Raw genomic sequence first — 20,577 nt, 5'->3', positions numbered from 1 at the left:
TTCTAATCCTTGCGACAGGGTGAGCTCCCGTTGCTCGGTCCCAGATCCTGCCAACCTAGCAGTTCAAAAGCACATCAAAGTGCAAGTAGATAAATAGGTACTGCTCCAGCAGGAAGGTGAACGGCGTTTCCGTGCACTGTTCTGGTTCGCCAGGAGCGGCTTTGTCATGCTGCCACATGACCCGGAAAAACTGTCCGTGGACAAATGCCAGCTCCCTCGACCAGTCAAGCAAGATGAGCGCCGCAACCCCAGAGTCAGTCACGACTGGACCTAATGGTCAGGGGTCCCTTTACCTTTACCTCACCTCTCACATATTTGCTCCATTCTTCAGTGAACTATACACATCCCTTTGATCTCCAGCCCTGACTCACATCCATGTTCTTATCCAGCCTGTCCCGCTTCTCACCTGTCATTGAGCTGAACAAACGACACTGCTACCTCTGAACATGAGAACATGCTCTGCTGATGTGTTTGTGAAGTTTGCTCAGCTTCACATAGAGACGGGAACATAGCATAGTTAGGTACTAGCATCCTATTTACTTTGAATGATGAAGATTGTGAATAACAATATTTTAAAATAGAATGGGGGAAAAAGAAAACAAACTAATATAAAACTAAATGTCAAGTGACTCACATTAAACTTGTACACATCATTTTAACTCACTGTGCAAAGAGTGAAGTAAGCTTTTTCTAACACTTGGAGACCCACACAATTTCTGATTAACTGATGGATTCCATTTTCTGGAATAAAACCAGGCATGTCCTTTAGTGTAAGGAACAGGCATTTTTCATTCTGCTACTTACATTTTTCTGTCGACTGCTAACAAGGTCAAATGCAAGACTGGCTCTGTATTCACTGTAGACCTGAAAACAAAGCAACACAAGTCCTTTCATTCTGATCAAAGTAAATACCAGCAACAATATCAGTACTGTAATTATGAAAAATAAATTTAGGATTAGCACACTTAGCATTGCCGTACTGTTTCTCAGATACTCAATTATCATTAAAGAGTAAGCTTAACAATAGGATTCCTATGATATAGGATAGGAAAAAGCAGTTTCTGTTGGATCAGTCCAGTGCTGTGTGGATATTCTTATGTACACAGGGTTCTGCTCAACCCATATGCAGTATCAAGCATAGAAAAAGATGCAGGTACTAAGATGAAACATCTATTAAAGTTTATCCATGCAAGAGCTCCATAAGCATTTAAGAGCCCATATCCAACAGTGTGCTGTAGATATGGCTGATAGTTAAGTGCTTTGTTCCAGAAAAGCTCAGTATGAATAGATAAAACACTGAGTCTATAAACCATTATACATCACTGACCTGTGTTGCTGCAATCACTTAAGTATGTTTCTCTCATAAAAACTAGCATATCTAGGGTTGCTTGTTTATAAGTTAATCTTACCTCCAAGCAGATATAGCTGGAGTAAGGTGCAACTCTTGTTTTTTTATATTATTCGAAGAACATTAAAACTCGACAAATGGGTGGAAAGCTGAACATCTGCTTGGACACTAGCTGAAAAAGCTTTTTTAAAAAAAGGTATGTGTCTACTTTCAGGCTACTAAGTCTAATTCTGATTCAGCATCTGCAACGGCCGTTCGCTTCAAATGGGGTGTGTGTGAAATCAGGTATGTTGTAGTATCTGTATTATTTATTAATAACATCTATGTGTTAATAAGAAACCTCACAGGTCTGGGTACCATAATAAATCTAGTAGGCTAGAGCTATCATTTCCATTTTTCACTGCATTATTTCTGCACTCATTATACAAAAGTAGGCCATGTATAACTGCCTTTGGCGCAATATAACTTATTAAGTGCATTTATTAAATGTGCTTCCACACTATACTGCTGCTACTTTGCAAATCCAGCCACCCTGTCTATATCTGACCTCGCTTCCTAAATGAACATATGTGCACACGAATGCAATGAAGGGAAAATATTTGCCTCTATTCTTATTCTTTATAATGTCCTTGAAACTAAAACACAATTTTAATGGCTAATATGAGATGGACAAGGCTTGTGGCGTTAGCAGACAACACATTTTCATCTTGTAATTTTGGGTTTGTTCCATTTTTACTAAAACCCCAAGATCAACCAAGCAGAGCTAGGAGCAGAAGACATACACTTTGAATTAAAGAATTCTAAAGCCCAGGAACTTGTTTTGTGTATCAGATCTGTACTGAGCTCACATTCCTTCCGCACTAAAAAGCTCCAGACATTGGAACCCTTTTTCATAGGGAAGTTACTCCAGTCTCATGATCATTTTTCCCCCTTTGCTCTTTTCAGTACCTTTTACAGGCCTTCAACACCCATTTTGAGGTGCAGCAACGCAGCACTCCAAGTAACTGAGTGTAATGACATTATTATGCGGGTAGCATATCTATGAAATTTGCATCATTTTACAGTTGCTTACAAGTGAAGCGTATTTGCCATTTCAATGTCTACTTAACCAATATGGAGGGCTCCTTTTTGCACCTCCTCACAATTCTTGATTTACCACCCTGAATAGAATATAGGTGTTTATTGAGCCCTGCGTGAGCCTTCTTCATACAGATACTGCATCCATGCTAAGACCGCATCATACCCAATTTCAAATTGAAATGTACAGTGGTTCGACAATATACTTACATCAGCTGTGATGTCATTGAATTTTGTTATAAAAGCATGTTTTACAATATCTACTGCAATTTCTGATGCAATCACCATACAAACATCTGGAAACAATACCCAAAGATGATCTGTAAAGACAGGGTGAATGTCAGATGTACAAATGTGTCACAAAAAGCAATGATAGAAAAAGGTGAGTACATACTGTTTGGTCAAACTGTCAGAACCTGAATCTGTAAATGTCTATGTGTTAGAAACCTCAGGAAATGCCAAGGTAATAATTGCTGAGGTTTCTGCACCACACAAGCTACAATATCACACACTTGGCCATAATCCACACCAATGTAACTCTTCTAAAGAAAGTGTTGTGTGTACAAATTAAGAAATTCTCATGCGATTAATTTCTGTTCTTCTCATAGATAAGAGTCTCATTCATGACTGGGGGTAGGTTCCACTTCCTAGTAACAGAAGGCCTAAATTATGATCTGGATAGCTAGAATTTATGAGAATAACAGGTGTTCACCAAGTAAGTTGTTTCTTCTTCTTCTCTCAACAGGATCCTGCAGAATTTAATGAACATGTTGTTGTTGTTGTTTAGTCGTTTAGGACTCTTCGTGACCCCATGGACCAGAGCACGCCAGGCACTTCTGTCCTCCACTGCCTCTCGCAGTTTGATCAAACTCATGCTGGTAGCTTCAAGAACACCATCCAACCATCTCATCCTCTGTCGTCCCCTTCTCCTTGTGCCCTCCATCTTTCCCAACATTAGAGTCTTTTCCAGGGAGTCTTCTCTTCTCATGAGGTGGCCAAAGTATTGGAGCCTCAGCTTCACGATCTGTTCTTCCAGTGAGCACTCAGGGCTGATTTCCTTAAGAATGGATAGGTTTGATCTTCTTGCAGTCCATGGGACTCTCAAGAGTCTCCTCCAGCACCATAATTCAAAAGCATCAATTCTTCGGCGATCAGCCTTCTTTATGGTCCAGCTCTCACTTCCATACATCACTACTGGGAAAACCATAGCTTTTACTATACGGACCTTTGTTGGCAAGGTGATGTCTCTACTTTTTAAGATGCTGTCTAGGTTTGTCATTGCTTTCCTCCCAAGAAGCAGGTGTCTTTTAATTTCGTGACTGCTGTCACCACCTGCAGTGATCATGGAGCCCAAGAAAGTAAAATCTTTTACTGCCTCCATTTCTTCCCCTTCTATTTGCCAGGTGATGGGACCAGTGGCCATGATCTTCGTTTTTTTGATGTTGAGCTTCAGACCATATTTTGCGCTCTCCCCTTTCACCCTCAATAAAAGGTTCTTTCATTCCTCCTCACTTTCTGCCATCAAGGTTGTGTCATCTGCATATCTGAGGTTGTTGATATTTCTTCCGGCAATCTTAATTCCGGCTTCGAATTCATCCAGCCCAGCCTTTCGCATGATGAATTCTGCATATAAGTTAAATAAGCAGGGAGACAAAATACAGCCTTGTCGTACTCCTTTCCCAATTCTGAACCAATCAGTTGTTCCATATCCAGTTCTAACTGTAGCTTCTTGTCCCACATAGAGATTTCTCAGGAGACAGATGAGGTGATCAGGCACTCCCATTTCTTTAAGAACTTGCCATAGTTTGCTGTGGTCGACACAGTCAAAGGCTTTTGCATAGTCAATGAAGCAGAAGTAGATGTCTTTCTGGAACTCTCTAGCTTTCTCCATAATCCAGCGCATGTTTGCAATTTGGTCTCTGGTTCCTCTGCCTCTTCTAAATCCAGCTTGCACTTCTGGGAGTTCTCGATCCACATACTGCTTGAGCCTTCCTTGTAGAATTTTAAGCATAACCTTGCTAGCGTGTGAAATGAGTGAAATTGTGTGGTAGTTGGAGCATTCTTTGGCACTGCCCTTCTTTGGGATTGGGATGTAGACTGATCTTCTCCAATCCTCTGGCCACTGCTGAGTTTTCCAAATGAACATGGGGATAGCCAAAAGCAGTGTATCTTAGTGAAAGCATGAATACTCCTGTGCCAAAATAACAGGGCCTAAGCTTCCAGTGCTCTCTGGAAGGGCTTTGTGATCAAAGGCAGCCACAGGAAGAGAAAGGAGTCAATGAGGCATTGTGAATTAAGACATGTGCTTTTGCTCTGCAAATCTTTTCAGTGAGGCTCTCTTAAAAAAATACCTGCAGATAACCTTCTAACAGAATGTGCCAGGATATCATCTAGGAGAAGCTGGTGGAGGAATGAGTTAGGCCTATATTAACAGCCACCCAGAGAGTAGCAGTAGAAACATTTTTCTTTCTTTCTGAAAGACCTGGCGAGTATTAACAGCTTTCAGTTTTAACCTGAGAATTGCCATCTGTCAGTTTTAACTTTAATTTTAATTTATTTGAAATAATTTTGGGATGCATTTTAATCCATTGATTGTTTGTTTTTATGCATATTGTATTATTTATATGATGTTAGCTCTGAGCCCGGCTCCGGCCAGGGAGGGCGCGGTACAAATAATAAATTATTATTATTAGTTATAGAATAAAGGCCTAGGGCTTGCCGATCAAGAGGTCGGCGGTTCGAATCCCGGCGGCGGGGTGCGCTTCCGTTGTTCGGTCCCAGCGCCTGCCAACCTAGCAGTTCGAAAGCATTCTCGGGTGCAAGTAGATAAATAGGGACCGCTTACTAGCGGGAAGGTAAACGGCGTTTCCGTGTGCGGCTCTGGCTCACCAGAGCAGCGATGTCACGCTGGCCACGTGACCCGGAAGTGTCTTCGGACAGCGCTGGCCCCCGGCCTCTTTGAGTGACATGGGCGCACAACCCTAGAGTCTGTCAAGACTGGCCCGTACGGGCAGGGGTACCTTTACCTTTACCTAAAGGTCCCTGCAGACGGCCAGCAAATGCCATTCCTTCTTAGGCATGACAGGGTATATACAGAAGAATGAGCTCTGGAGTGCTAACTTTTTGTATGAATAGGGAGTCTAATTTGTTGAAAAAGTAGAAAATGTCAGTCCACAGAAAAACCCTCTATAGTCTCGTTAGAACATCACACTATAGTGTTCATAGCTCACTGTGAAAGAACAAGTGTGCTCATGCACAGAGAGGAAATTGCAACACTTTGCTCCTCTCCTGCTCTGTTACCAAGAGCATTATGCATTATGTTTTAACCTGAATTAAAGCAGTTGGATAAATCATTAATATAGCATACACACACGATAATAAGATCCCGTGACAATACACAGATAAACATACTGAAGAATTAATCAAGTCAACCACTTTTGCATTAAAATAGATACAGCCAAATTATGTTTATGCTGCTGGCAGTCAACACAACTAAAATGTCTCCAAATTTTTATTCTATATTTCTTGTCTGGAAATATACTTTACCTGGATTCCATGAAAACTGTTCCATGTTTCTTAGACAAACTATCAGTAACAGCACATAGTTGGTGAATCTCTCCTTTATATCTAAAAAGAATAATAAACTTTTAAGGCTACAAAAATAGCAATTTGCATCACCATTCTACAGAAGAGTTCTTATACAGAGGCTAAATTTAGTAGTGGATTAATATTACTTATAAAAAGCTGCACTCTATGCAAGAGCATGGAACAAGTTCGCAACTGATGTATGGATTCATCAAATCCAACCTAACAATCTGAACATGGGAAATAAGTTGCCTTTATTGTTCATTTGTTCTATGCACAGCTGGAATAATAAACAACTGTATTCTTCCTCAGGGAAAGGCATACATCCGACACAGCAAAAGTGATGCTCTACAATACTGGATCATAAGTTGGCTTGATTTAATAATTACTGCTATATGTAACATCTGAAAAAAAATGAATGAAAAATCATTGCTAATCACACAGCACAGTCCTATGCATATTTACTCAGAAAGGGAGTCCCACAGCATTCAATGGGTCTTCGGCACAGGCCTCTAGTTTAAGGAGGCAGGAATGAACTTAAGTGTTTGAAACATGTTGAGTGACATAAGATTTTCGGTATTTTTAATAGTGCTATGGACACGGGTGGCGCGGTGGGTTAAACCACAGAGCCTAGGATCTGCCGATCAGAAGGTCGGCGGTTCGAATCCTCGCGACGGGCTGAGCTCCCGTTGCTTGGTCCCTGCTCCTGCCAACCTAGTACAGTGGTACCTCTGGTTACGTACTTAATTTGTTCCGGAGGTCTGTTCTTAACCTGAAACTGTTCTTAACCTGAAGCACCACTTTAGCTAATGGGGCCTGCTGCTGCTGCCGCGCCACTGGAGCACGATTTCTGTTCTCAGCCTGAAGCCAAGTTCTTAACCCGAGGTACTATTTCTGGGTTAGTGGAGTCTGTAACCTGAAGTGTATGTAACCTGAGGTACCACTGTAGTTCGAAAGCACATCAAAGTGCAAGTAGATAAATAGGTACCGCTCCGGCGGGAAGGTAAACGGCGTTTCCGTGCACTGCTCTGGTTCGCCAGAAGCGGCTTGTTCATGCTGGCCACATGACCCGGAAGCTGTACGCCGGTTCCCTCGGCCAATTAAGTGAGATGAGCACCGCAACCCCAGAGTCGGCCACGACTGGGCCTAATGGTCAGGGGTCCCCTTTACCTTTACATGAATTTAACACACAATAAAATCTGAATATAGTGTAGCTGCATCACACATGGGGGTTCCGCTCCAGAGGCAAAGCATATAAGCAACACTGAATATAGTCCAGGTTTACCTGGCTGCTAGCAAGGGGGGGGGGTTTCCCTCACTGAGGCCCTCCCCGTGTCTCTTAACTGCCTTCCCTTACTTTCTCTCTCCCCATTGCAAAGGAAGGCGGCTGCCAGAGCCAAGTGAGTTTAATTGAATTCATGCAAGTGGTGCGCCTACACTGCACAGAATTAGAAGCGAAGCAAGACAGCAGTGGGGTACATGGACCGAAGACTGGATTTCATCTCAAAACCAAGTAAGGTGGACAAACCTTGGTCACAATGTATGACTTGTCTGGACAGAGTTAAAGCACGAGTCTGGCTGGGATGACATGCTAAACCAAACTATGGCTTCAGTCAGCGCAGGAGCAGACACAGCCTCTTCCCCAGGAGCCCATACATTTGCATTAGGCTACGGTTTGGCTTAATTTTATATGTGAACCAGACCAAAATAAATACATATCTATAAAAGAACGGCTACTTTGCTTTGGTAGGAGCCAAAGAACGTTACTTGTGAGTTGGTTTCATGAAAGTCAGTATGAAACAATAGTCATCATGACTACTGTAACTTCATTATTCTGCTCTGTGGGACTTGATCACAACTAACTTAGTCTGGTTCCATCTTTATTAGCCTGATTAAAAATAGTGAAACCTCAAAACAGGATTAAAATTGTACACCACTTCATAACTCACCCATGGTTTTATTTTCAGTACTGTTGTTCAAGAGAAAAATCTTTTCCAACCCAGATTGGGATGGTGAACAAGCCCCTTGCCATACTTGAAGAGAAGCACCACAAATTATCATCATGCCGGTTTTTATGAAATACCGCCACCTATATTTCTGTCAAATCCACCCACTGTTTTCACACATGCTACATGATATATAATGTATTAGAAGCACATACTCCTCAATTAGCAGCTCACATATATGTACATACCACTGTTTGACATCTGAAACAGATTATTCTTTTCAAACTTCTTGAAAACGCTTCCTTTAATTTCAACAAACTGCGATTTAAAGAAAGTAACACTCTTATACTTCTATTTTTTTTTAAAAAAAAAACATTTTCTACAAAATATGTTGACTGAGAACATATAAATCATTTAACAGAAGTACTGTCACACATCATAGTTGTCAAAGCCAGTGAGGAAAATCTATAAGACACTTACATTGTTAGACATCATGATAGTAAGAAGTGACTTGTTGTGCGAGTTGAAGGCTACATTGAGTGTCGTTGCTTGGACCATTATCAGGATAGCATGCAAGACTATAGTCATATATGTTAAGGTAAATGCTTTTTAAAAGAAAATATTAAATTGCAATATATACAGTCATACCTCGGGTTGAAGTAGCTTCAGGGTAAGTATTTTCGGGTTGTGCACTGCGGCGACTCGGAAGTAACGGAGCACGTTACTTCCGGGTTTTGCTGCTCGCACATGCGCAGACGGTCAAAATGATGTCACGCGCATGCGTGGGAGCGGCGAATCGCGACACACGCGGGTGCGGGTTGCGTTCGCTTCTGGATGCGAATGGGGCTCCGGAACGGATCGCGTTCACATCCAGAGGTACCACTGTATTACACTAAGTTTTAAGATACCAAAGCAGACTTTTAAGTATCATTGTGCTATACCAGGCATAGTTAAACTTGGCCCTCCAGATGTTTTGGGACTACAACTCCCATCATCCCTGACCACTGGTCCTGTTAGCTAGGGATGATGGGAGTTGTAGTTCCAAAACAGCTGGAGGGCCGGGTTTGCCTATGCCTGTGCTATACTATGGAGTAGCTTGCTGATAAACATGCAGTTATATTAACCAAGTCCATTGCATGATTTTAAGCATTCCAAGAGAAGGTTCGACAATTACTTGTACTGCTTTGCTACCACGATCCCTGAGATACGTGGGTGTGCATGCCCTACAAATATTTGTTATCCATTTGGTAATGTAGTGAACCACTTTGGTTTTTCTACTCCAGACAAAATACAACTCTGGGTTTAGGTTTAACAATAAACACAACCATGGCTCAGCTCTAGGTAGCATAGCAGCAGCAGGGCCAGGGAAGGAAATACCGTATTTTTTGCTCTATAAGACGCACCAGACGACAAGACGCACCTAGGTTTTGGAGGAGGAAAACAAGAAAAGAAATATTCTGAATCTCAGAAGCCAGAACAGCAAGAGGGATCGCTGCGCAGCGAAAGCAGCAATCCCTCTTGCTGTTCTGGCTTCTGGGACAGCTGTGCAGCCTGCATTCGCTCCATAAGACGCACACACATTTCCCCTTACCTTTTAGGAGAGAAAAAGTGAGTCTTATAGAGCAAAAAATATGGTAAGTAGCTGCCATTTTCCCTCCCAGCACCTGCACGCTGGCTCCTTGGTTTAGCCATGGTTTAGCTAAGAGTTAATGCAAGCCAGGCCAGGGGCAAGCATTAAAAGCAAGGTTAGCAGGAAAAACATGAAATGTGGACAAGGCAGGATATCAACAAGGTTTGTTCTTGGCTATAAAAGGCAAAGGTAAAGGTACCCTTGCCCGTGCCGGCCAGTCTTGACAGACTCTAGGGTTGTGCACCCATCTCACTCAAGAGGCCGGGGGCCAGCGCTGTCCGGAGACACTTCCGGGTCACATGGCCAGCGTGACGAAGCTGCTCTGGCGAGCCAGAGCAGCACATGGAAACGCCATTTACCTTCCCGCTAGTAAGTGGTCCCTATTTATCTATTTGCACCCGGGAGTGCTTTCGAACTGCTAGGTTGGCAGGCGCTGGGACCGAACAACGGGAGCGCACCCCGCCGCGGGGATTCGAACCTCCGACCTTTCGATCGGCAAGCCCTAGGCGCTGAGGCTTTTACCCACAGCGCCACCCGCGTCCCCTGTTCTTGGCTATAGTTTGTGGTAAATGGACAGCTTAAGTACAAGTCCTGCATGGCTGGACTGAGGAGTTCTCCTTAGTTAATTCTTGCCCAATAGAAGGTTTTTAATTTACTTTTTTTTAAAAAAATCCAGTTTTAGTTCTTACATTAATTAAGATGAAGATTCTGACACAGAACTTTGAATAGGTTTGTAGATAAAACATAATGGTCCTCAAATCCATGCATTTTAAATACTATTTTAGCATTCATAGAGATGAAAATGAACTGCAATTCTGACACAAAAGGATACAGACATACAGCACCGCCATGAAAAAATGGGGAATCACACCTATGTGTGCCCTTTTTCTCTCCTTTGGTTCTGTAGCTGTCCAGTAAAGAGCATCCAAAATATCTTGACCAAAAGATGAAAACAAACGATCAGCTACCTAGAAAGAGAGAGAGAGAGAAAATACACCAAGGAAGTATAAACCAAGATAGTTTAATTTTGTCAGCTATGTTCCTCTTAAACAAAGGTAAGAGTTTATTTTTCCATTAATTACTGCATACTCTTAACATGTCAGTGTCCAACACGAAATACCAATAGGATATTCAAAACCAAGTTAGCTACAATTTTTGTTTTCAAAGTTTCTACTTCCAAGTAGCTTTCCCTTCAACATCTGCAAAGAATCCTTGCTGCTGACTGGCCATGGGATGCCTGTGTGTTATAGAAGTTTTACAATTCTGCTTCAAGCACAAAGTCACCTTATGTGGAGCATTGGCCAAACCTATCAGATTCCACCATTAACCTGTGTGAACAAAACAGTGCAACCCAGAACCTTTGGGGTTCTACATTGCAGGGAACAATTGGTAATGGTCAATAAATGTCATTCAGAGATGATTTCCCCCCCGAGAAGTCCCTGATAGTCTTCTAAGAAACTAGAGTTCCACGAAATGCTGTTTGAAGCCACATCATTAAAAGGATGCAGAAGTATTTGTGCGCCCTCCAATTAATGTTTTTAAATTCAACCTGAAGAACCAAATCGTGGAGCAGAAAATGCCATATATTGATAATATAAACTGACTGCACATATAAGTTCCCCCCATAGGGCAATAGCAAAACTGCTGGAATGTCATGTAACTGCAGCTGTGGAAATGGAACTGTGAAAGTCTGGTCAGAGGGCTGATACAGTGCAGTTGCTGCAACAGAAGCAGCAGGGTTTTGTTTTTTCCTCTGGGAAAATACTCTCAAGAAAAAAGAAGATGCCAAAGAACCCCGAGAGCTGTGAGGGGGAGAAAAGGAGGCACCCTAAGAAAGAAATCTGGAGTGAGCCCTGAAATGCAAAATGGGGCCTGGGGGAAGATGAACAAGAGGCAGCAGATGGATGAGAAGGAAAGATGTGCCGGACTCTGCACTGCCCACACCCATCCCAAGCAGGAGAAGGAGAAAAAAATTGGATCATCTTTCTAGATAGAAAGCAGAGACACTGTGCCATGGGCCTGGCCTGTCAGAATTCAGCCTGGCGCTGTACGATTTGCCTGCTTGTTTGTACCTGCAGCGCTTTTGCAACAGAGTCTTTCCCAAGACGGACGAGTCTGGCCTGACTCAGCAGCTTCCAGCCATCAGACACTCGCCACCCGATTTCAACAGCTTTCTGGTGGCAGGAGCTTAACAGGACCACTGGGGCGCAATTTTAAGAGGTCTTTCGGGAAGAAAATGGGCAAGAGCACCACTACCACTACCATGCTTTTCAACATCTATATGCAGCTGCTGGGAGAGATCATCAGGGGGTTTGGGCTGGGTGTCCATCAATATGCAGATGATACCCAGCTCTACCTCTCTTTTAAATCAGAACCTGTGAAGGCGGTGAAGGTCCTGTGTGAGTGTCTGGAGGCGGTTGGAGGATGGATGGTGGCTAACAGATTGAGGTTGAATCCTGACAAGACAGAACTACTGTTTTTGGGGGGCAGTAGGTGGGCGGATGTGGAGGACTCCCTGGTTCTGAATGGGGTAACTGTGCCCCTGAAGGACCAGGTGCGCAGCCTGGGAGTCATTTTGCACTCACAGCTGTCCATGGAGGTACAGGTCAATTCTGTGTCCAAGGCAGCTGTTTACCAGCTTCATCTGGTACGTAAGCTGAGACCCTATCTACCCACAGACTGCCTCACCAGAATAGTGCATGCTCTGGTTATTTCCCGCTTGGACTACTGCAATGCACTCTATGTGGGGCTACCTTTGAAGGTGACCCGGAAACTACAACTAATCCAGAATGGAGCAGCTAGACTGGTGACTGGGAGTGGCCGCCGAGACCATATAACACTGGTCTTGAAAGACCTACATTGGCTCCCAGTACGTTTCTGAGCACAATACAAAGTGTTGGTGCTGACCTTTAAAGCCCTAAATGGCCTTGGTCCAGTATATCTGAAGGAGCATCTCCACCCCCATCGTTCTACCCAGACACTGAGGTCCAGCTCCGAGGGCCTTCTGGCGGTTCCCTCCCTGCGAGAAGCCAAATTACAGGGAACAAGGCAGAGAGCCTTCTCGGCAGTGGCACTCGCCCTGTGGAACGCCCTCCCACCAGATGTCAAAGAGATAAACAACTACCAAACTTTTAGAAGACATCTGAAGGCAGCCCGGTTTAGGGAAGCTTTTAATGTTTGATGTATTACTGTATTTTAATATTTGGTTGGAAGCCGCCCAGAGTGGCTGGGGAAGCCCAGCCAGATGGGCGGGGTATAATTATAATTATTATCCTTTCAATTTTGCTTGATGTGTGTGTGTGTGCGCACATGAGTTTGTTTGGCTCCTTGCTGATCTTCTACACCCTCACTGATGTGAGAAATATTCATTAAGCATAAACATTTCCTAAATGATCAAAATCTAGAAGGCAAATATAATGGGTAATATCCACCTACATCATACTCGGAGTAGACTCACTAAAACCTATTAGTTCATATTTCACATTAACTTTTAATTATTTTAAGGTCCAATTCTCATTTTTTAACATTTCTAATTAGCAATTCTAGGGCTCTTTGTCACTTTAGCTACCTGGAAGCCCCACCTGATGAAAGGGCTCCCATGGTTTCCAGTATGCACAAGGTGCAGAGTTAAGGCATACATCATCAAATGCGAACAAAGAGCTTCCCTACTGCAAAAAGTGTGAACCATCCTCTCTAGATCCAGGTACAAAAATTCACAGGGTTGCAGGTAGGCTTTGAACCATGCAGGGATCAAATGGAGACCCTGGTTATATGAACTGGCACTGAAGGACGGATCCACTGTGCTTTATGCAACTGTGAGTTCTCTCACCAATGTTCAAGCACTATTTGGGCTTGACAGAATATTATCCTGGCTTAAAGTTACAAAAAATAGTAAAAAAAACAACTTTTGCTTTTGAACTGTGATATAAGAATTAGTGAACCCAGGTGTATATTTTTATTATTTTAATAATGTTTCAATGTTTCACTTTAATTGCATTTAACCTTTTAGAATATATTAGGCTTGATTTTTTTTGTGTTCTGAATTTGTGAGTTTCTCCTTCCTAAGCTGCATTCCATCTCTCCTTATCTACCCATGAAAGTGGTAAAAATGGCAAGATATTTTAACAGCAGAGTGTTAATCAGCTATCCATGAAGCTATCTGAGACCCAGGATTTTATGATGCTCCTCCATCCCACTGATGGTTAGGTTGCTAGGGTAATGCCAGACATCCAAGACCAAAAATGGTCAAATGGCCTCACCACTGCAAGGTGATTGTGGGGGTGAACGTACCAGTATGGAGCCATGCGTGTTTTGCTTTTCATGACCTGTAACCTTTCCTGATGTACAGGAAGATGTTTTATGACTCTTGTTTGCTGTATTTGAACTACTATATAAGCCTTTGTTCTGAAGTGCCTTGGGACAGACCTTCTCAACTGGCATGTTGAATTGAGTGAGCTCTGTCCTGTTGCAATAGCTATAATGAACGCTGGGTGCCTCCTGGATGCTGGACTCAAATTAGTCTCCTTGGTTCTGTGGTTTATTCAAAAGATAGTTGTTCCTCACCTTGGTAACAAACAAAGTGGTGTAGATGAGAATTCTTACCACAACTGGAAAATACAGAAGTGACATAATGAAAGAACAGCTCGGTCCAGTGAGAAATGTCCTTCGCGTACAAATTATGTATGTTATGTACAAACAGTAAATTATTCAAAGCCTTCCAGTTTCATATATTTGTAAGTGTGCTTTTCTGCATACAAAAACATATTTTAAGTGTTATCCTCCCCTCTATACCCTATGGGTATTGCCTATGGTTTAGGTTGGTTCAAGGAAACTCTTAACAAAAGTACTTTTCCCCCCTAAACAACAAAGTAAATTCAACCTCTTCCAGCTCCTCTTTTCTCTTTTTTGGGGAAAAAGCAAATTTAGTATAATAGCCCTAAAGTATATTGTGTGGTTTTTTAAAAAATAGTCTCTAAAAATTTTAATTTTAGTAGGACTCTAAATGCTTAGATGCCACACAATACCGCCCCTCTCTTTAAACTGGACTTACCTAAACCCTACATTCCGGCTCCAGACTCCAGAAGAATTCCATGATGGGGCTATGTCACTAGCATTATGTACATTGGGAGTTCATAAAGGAGCAGGAGCCGGGAGACATGAATCTAAAAACAAAAACAAAATGTCATTTGCGGGTATTCAGCAAATGCCTACAATACTGGAAAGATCTGGAAAGAGCTCACTCAAAAAATCTGTTGGGTTGTTGTTTTTTGTTACTTTTTCAGAAGTGGTGGGGGTTTTTTTTTGGGGGGGGGGTTCCGGGTTCAGTAAGCGTGGATGGAAGAATGAACCTGCACATTTCTATTTATGGGCCAATTACATTCTATTTATGGGGCAAATAACAAATACATAATTGGCCAAGTTAATGGTTCACCATGAATGTGGAGATTGCTTCCACTTTGCTCCTTCCCTCTTGTCAGTGGAAGCAACAAACCATGATCTACAGCATAGTGTCACATCTATCCCAAGTACTGTAGTTTCACCCAAACAAACTATGATTAGTAAGCGATGAACAAACCATTGCTTAACATAACAGTTTCAGACCCTCCAAGTGTCCCTAACTTTCCAGGGAAAGTCCTGAATTTACAGAAGCCATCCCGGTTTCTGATTTGATCCCAGAATGTCCCACTTTTCCTTAGGATGTCCCTATTTTCATTGGAGAAATGCTGGAGGGGACGTTTCTATTTTCATTGGAGAATGTTGGAGGGTATGAGGTTTGAAGAAAAGCAAATCACGAGCTCCAGTTCAGATATAAACCTAAGCCAGGCAACCATCATCTGTTGCTCTTGCTGGTTAGAGAAGTGGAGTGAAATGGGAGCCAAGTGACTGGCAGAAACTCTCCAGGATTTCAGAGAGGAGTCTTTCCCAGCACTACCTGGAGATGTCAAATTGTATCTGGGACCATCTACATGCAAAGCAAATGCTGGCATGGCTTCGGCAAAGGGTAAGTCCTGTCTGACTAACCTTTCAGAGTGTCAACATGCATATAGTGTTGATCCCGTTAACACTGTCAAAAGCTTTTTGACAATCAAAGTGCACAAAGTACCTAACCAAAAGTTCCTGAGTAAGTTTAGCAGTCATAGAAGAGGGGTTCTCCTGTGGATTATTAGTAACTGGTTAAGAAACAGAAGGCAAAGATTAGGGGGGAAATGGACAGTTTTCCCAATGGAGGGATGTAGAAACTGGAGTTCCCCCAAGAATTGGAACTTGGACCTGTGCTTTTTTAAATAGCCCATTAATGATTTAGTGCTGGAATGAGCAGTGAGTTAGCCATGTTTGCTAATGATACCACATTGTTTAGGGTGTTGAGAACAACAGGGATTGAGATGAGCTTCAAAAATTTCTCTTCTAACTGGCTGAAAGGGATCATTATTTGAGATCATTAAGAAAGGGATTAAAAACGAAAATGCCAGTATCATAATGCTGCCGCAAGAATCTATGGCAAGACTACACTTGGAATACTGTGTTGCCACATCTCAAGAAGGTAACTGAAGAATCAAGGGGTTGGAGCAACTCGCCTACAAGGGACTTTTTAGTTTAGAAATAAGTCAAGTAAATGGAGATGTGATAGAGATGCATAATATCATGCATGATGTAGAGAAAGTAGACAGGAAGAAGTTTTTGTCCCTCTCTCATACTCAACATATTGGAGAACTGGGCCGATATGAATTTCAATAGGGACAAATGTAAGGTTCTAGGAAGGAATAATCCGCTGCACAAATATAAGATGGGGACACCTTGCTTGACAGTAGTATATGTGAAAACGATCTAGGGGTCTTAGTAGACCACAAGCTTAAATGAATCAACAGTGTGATGCAGCAGCAAAAAGGCTAATGCTATTCTAGGCTGTATCTAAAGAAGTATAGTGTCCAGATCAAGAAAAGTAATAGTACCACTCTATTCTGCTTTGGTCAGACCACACCTGAAGTACTGTGTCCAGTTCTGGGTGCCACAATTTAAGGAGGATATTGACAAGCCGGAACATGTGGAGAGGAGCGCAAGCAAGATGATCCAGGGTCTTAATGTTTAGCCTGGAGAAGAGGACACTGAGAGAAGATACGATAGCCATCTTCAAACAGAAAGCTGCAAAGGTTAGGACCTGAACCAAAGGCTTCAAGTTGAAAGAAAAGAGATTCTGAATAAATATCAGGAAGAACTTTCTGATGGTAACAGCTGACTACCTCTAGAGTTGCCATACATCCAGGAAAACCTGGACATGTCCTCTTTTGGGGGGCCAACATGCCCATCTGGGTGGATTTTTACGTTATAAAGGAAATGTCTGGGTTTGGTTTTTAAAAATAATAAATAAATGGGGGGGGTGTTGGGTTTTTTTGGGGGGGGCATGCATGCTCAGAAGGGCACTACATCCCAGAAGTGGAAGCACCAAAGCAGAGCGAAGCTATCACAGCAAAGATCAGGTAGGAGCTTGGGTCCTGCTTGGGCTGGTAGCGGCTTGGGCTGCTCTGCATGCTGCAACCGCTGCCAGTCCGAGCCGGGGAAAGAGGTGCACCAGCGCAACAGCAGCCCCGCGCGCCTCCTCAGGCTGGCAGCAGCTTGGGCTTTTTTTGCTCTTCAAGATATGGCAACCCTACAGTGCCTCGGAAGGTGGTGGACTCTCATTAGAGAATACTCTCTCATCTCTATTCCATTTTCCAAGTAAAAGACCAGCTCAGCAGAAGGTGCATCTGCCTCATTTTCTAAAATCTTCCTAGTCCCTCAGCCCACACCATTCCACAGAGACTACAGTCCATAGCTGCTGGGGCAGGAAAGTCACATTTTGCCAACCTCCAGACAGATCTCAGGATCAAACCCAAAGTCCTGGATCTAAGGGTCTGCTTTGCACAAACAGGAGTATTTCCATTCACATGAAAGGGGATTGCTCTGGGATTAAACTGTATTTGGTGATGCTTCTGAAATATTTTGAAATATTTCAAAAGATAAATAATAGCAGAGCTGAAAAGGATTTTAAAAAACCCTACCTACGCACATGTAGTTGACTCCTCAATTGCTGTACTATTCTTCTGCTTGCTTTAATTATTTTATTTTTATCCCTTCCTCCCTTCAAGAACTCTTGGATGGCACTATTAATGGCATTCATAGAAAACAAAGTCTAAGTTTCTATTCATAGAAAACAAAGTCTAAGTTTCTTCAAACATGTCCAACTTCTGAGACACATGTGAAGCAATTCTTGAGATACCTACCATTTTTTATAAAACTCCTAAAATTGGTTGGGACTGTATCTATTACTATGTTTATTACTGTGTTAAATATACACCATACTTTTGTGAGAGTTGCTCTTTTAAAACCCATTACAAACTTAGCTGCTTACAAATACTAAAAAAACTATAGCATCCACAATACGACTTATTGCTTATCATTGTTGAAGAAAAATGGATCTTTGTCCCATAACAGGGCAGAAAATATATTACAGAATTACCATAATTCTTTTACCAACTTTGAAATTGTTCCATCTGGAATATTCAGGAAGGAAGCATGTTTTGACAGTTCTAATGGCAATTTGCTTACCTCAAGCATATTATAGATGATGTAGAGTTTAATGACAGACTGTCCTCTGATCAGGTGGTACATCATGGAATAGTCAACATAGTGCATCATGAAGTAGCAGATTAGCAATATAACTCCTTTGAAAATATCACACACCTGAGCGGGCTGCAGCAAGCGTCTATCACTGAAATATAGAAAGTACACAAAACAAATAGTACAATTGTAAACAATAGCCACATATTAAATATGTTTTTCAAAAGTACATAAAAAAGCACCAGAGCCATTCAACACAAAGCATTTGTACTGAATGGTATGTTTTCTATTGTAAGAACAAATGCTTAAATTGCTGCTGGTTCCCCCCCCCGCCCCCAGTCAATCTAGAACTAATGATTCACACCTAACTCCTTGGGTGAGGGTCACTCAGGACTTAAAAAACGATACTGAAAGTAATTTGCAAGAGGAGAGCAGGCAACCTGTTTTGCTGGAAGCAGAATACCTCCTTTCTGAGTTCAAAAAGATCATCATTCCAAGAAGTAACCCATAATAGTCTATTACTATTACAGTGGTACCTCGCAAGACGAATGCCTCGGAAGACGAAAAATTCGCAAGACGAAAGAGTTTTTCGTTTTCTGAGTTGCTTCGCAAGACGGATTTCCCTATGGGCTTGCTTCACCAGACGAAATGTCTTGCGCCTTTTTTTTTAAACCGCCAATGCATTCCTACGGGAAACCGTCAATACGCGGTGGTGCTTCGCAAGACGAAAACACTCGTAGAACGAAAAAACTCGCAGAACGAATTAATTTCGTCTTGCGAGGCACCACTGTACTATTAATTAAATTAATTAATTGGCAAACCAGTGAAGCTAGGCCAGGCTTGGTGTAAACTGCCCAAACCTTCTTGCCCCCATGAGCAACCTGGCCGCTAAATTCTGTACTGGATAAACTGTCCGAACTGCCTTCAGAGGCAGTCCCACCTTGCAACCTTTAATCTAACCTTACAGGTTAGATAACTTTACAGGTGGCACAGAATCCCACCAATCACTGCCCACTTCCCCCTGGATCCTCTTCCCCACCTGCCTGCTCTGCTCACTCAGACTCCTGTCTGTTCCTAACCGTAATTTATTCTGGATTTTAAAACAAAAATGTAGGTTTATTTCATGAGATGGGAATGTGATCAGCAAACAGAAATTTGTTTATGGCATTTTTATGGCTTTGTGTTTGGAACGTTCAAAGAAATGCAGGGAAATTTGTAGGCAAAAAGCTTTGGAAATTAATTGTTTTAAGGAGAAACATGAAGTAATGCAGAGATTTTTTAAAAATCTGCACATGTTGCTGTTTGTCTCCTACAAATTAAACCAAATTAAATTAATGTGATTTGGTTTGTGGTTTCCTAATTTTTAAAATTTCTTGCTCCATTTATTTTGGGAAACTGTAAAAGTTGAATTCTTGAGGAAAACCATGTTGCTTCAACAGAGGGACTGTGGTTACCGATTAAGTAACAAGCCAGAATTTTAAACCAACGACAAAACCATGAGTCAAGATTCAAGATTGCTTTGAAGATGGAACAAGGTTTGGTTGAGATGGAAAATGAAGTTCACTTGTTTTAACAGCAAACAACATATGCTTCATTACTTGAGAGCATCTTACATTGCAATCAGGCATGCTGCAAACGGTGTAGAAAGGGGGATATATGCACAGGCAAAATGACAATTCATATCTAGCTTTATTGAACTTGAGGTACAATTGCCTGAATGTGACCATCATGTGCTTTAAATTGCCTGAACTATAGAAGAAAATGGATCATACTGGTAACAGGGCAGCTACACAATCTATCAAAAGTATATTATACTGTCAGTATTAACTCAGAAGATGTGTGAATACATTTTGATGAACACTGAAATCTGACTCTGGTTACATATTGGTAAAAAAATGTTTTGTAAAGCCAAGATTTACTGAAATAGCAATTTTACAAAATATTCAGAGGCATAAACATGTGATTAATTATTTTTTCTCTAAATGCTCAAGATTACTCCAAAGCAAGATTAGCCTGTAGCACACAAGAATTGCTATGATCTCAGATCCTCATACAGAATAATTCTTGTTTCAGTCCAAACTCAAATAAATTACAGAAAATGTTTTCAAGCTTCAGGACCTTTTCTTGACAATTTAGAAGTTTTTGTTAGTGTTCTGAATGACAGTGGGTAACTATACCAGTGTCTTCGAAGCTACAAACATGAGTCTGACCAAACTGCGGGAGGCAGTGGAAGACAGAAGTGCCTGGCGTGCTCTGGTCCATGGGGTCAAGAAGAGTCGGACACGACTAAACGACTAAACAACAACAACAACAACTATACCAGTGCTCCCAGGTTCACCCTGGCTTCCTATTTTCTCCTGAGTGTTTTCAGGTTACAAACATAACAAAAAGTCAAG

The 20,577-nt window shown here is 42.0% G+C and overlaps 1 protein-coding gene across 3 annotated transcripts in view; it reads right to left on the bottom strand.

The window, feature by feature from the left end:
- TAPT1 (transmembrane anterior posterior transformation 1) overlaps nucleotides 1-20,577 on the bottom strand; it is a 67,766-nt gene that overhangs the window by 7,867 nt on the left and 39,322 nt on the right. For all 3 annotated transcript variants that reach the window (XM_083398891.1, XM_083398889.1, XM_083398890.1), the window contains 7 exons: nucleotides 18,170-18,332; nucleotides 10,419-10,554; nucleotides 8,437-8,534; nucleotides 8,205-8,274; nucleotides 5,972-6,052; nucleotides 2,636-2,745; nucleotides 805-864 (listed from right to left, as the gene is read on the bottom strand). In XM_083398891.1, the coding sequence (XP_083255017.1) occupies nucleotides 805-864; nucleotides 2,636-2,745; nucleotides 5,972-6,052; nucleotides 8,205-8,274; nucleotides 8,437-8,534; nucleotides 10,419-10,554; nucleotides 18,170-18,332 (718 nt within the window). The remainder of the gene's footprint in view (nucleotides 1-804; nucleotides 865-2,635; nucleotides 2,746-5,971; nucleotides 6,053-8,204; nucleotides 8,275-8,436; nucleotides 8,535-10,418; nucleotides 10,555-18,169; nucleotides 18,333-20,577) is intronic.

This window comes from Podarcis tiliguerta (assembly GCF_965153285.1).
Source record: "Podarcis tiliguerta genome assembly, chromosome: 9".
Taxonomy (NCBI): Eukaryota; Metazoa; Chordata; class Lepidosauria; order Squamata; family Lacertidae; genus Podarcis; species Podarcis tiliguerta.
Note: the sequence above shows the minus strand (reverse complement) of the source record. Positions and strands in the feature narration are given on the sequence as shown.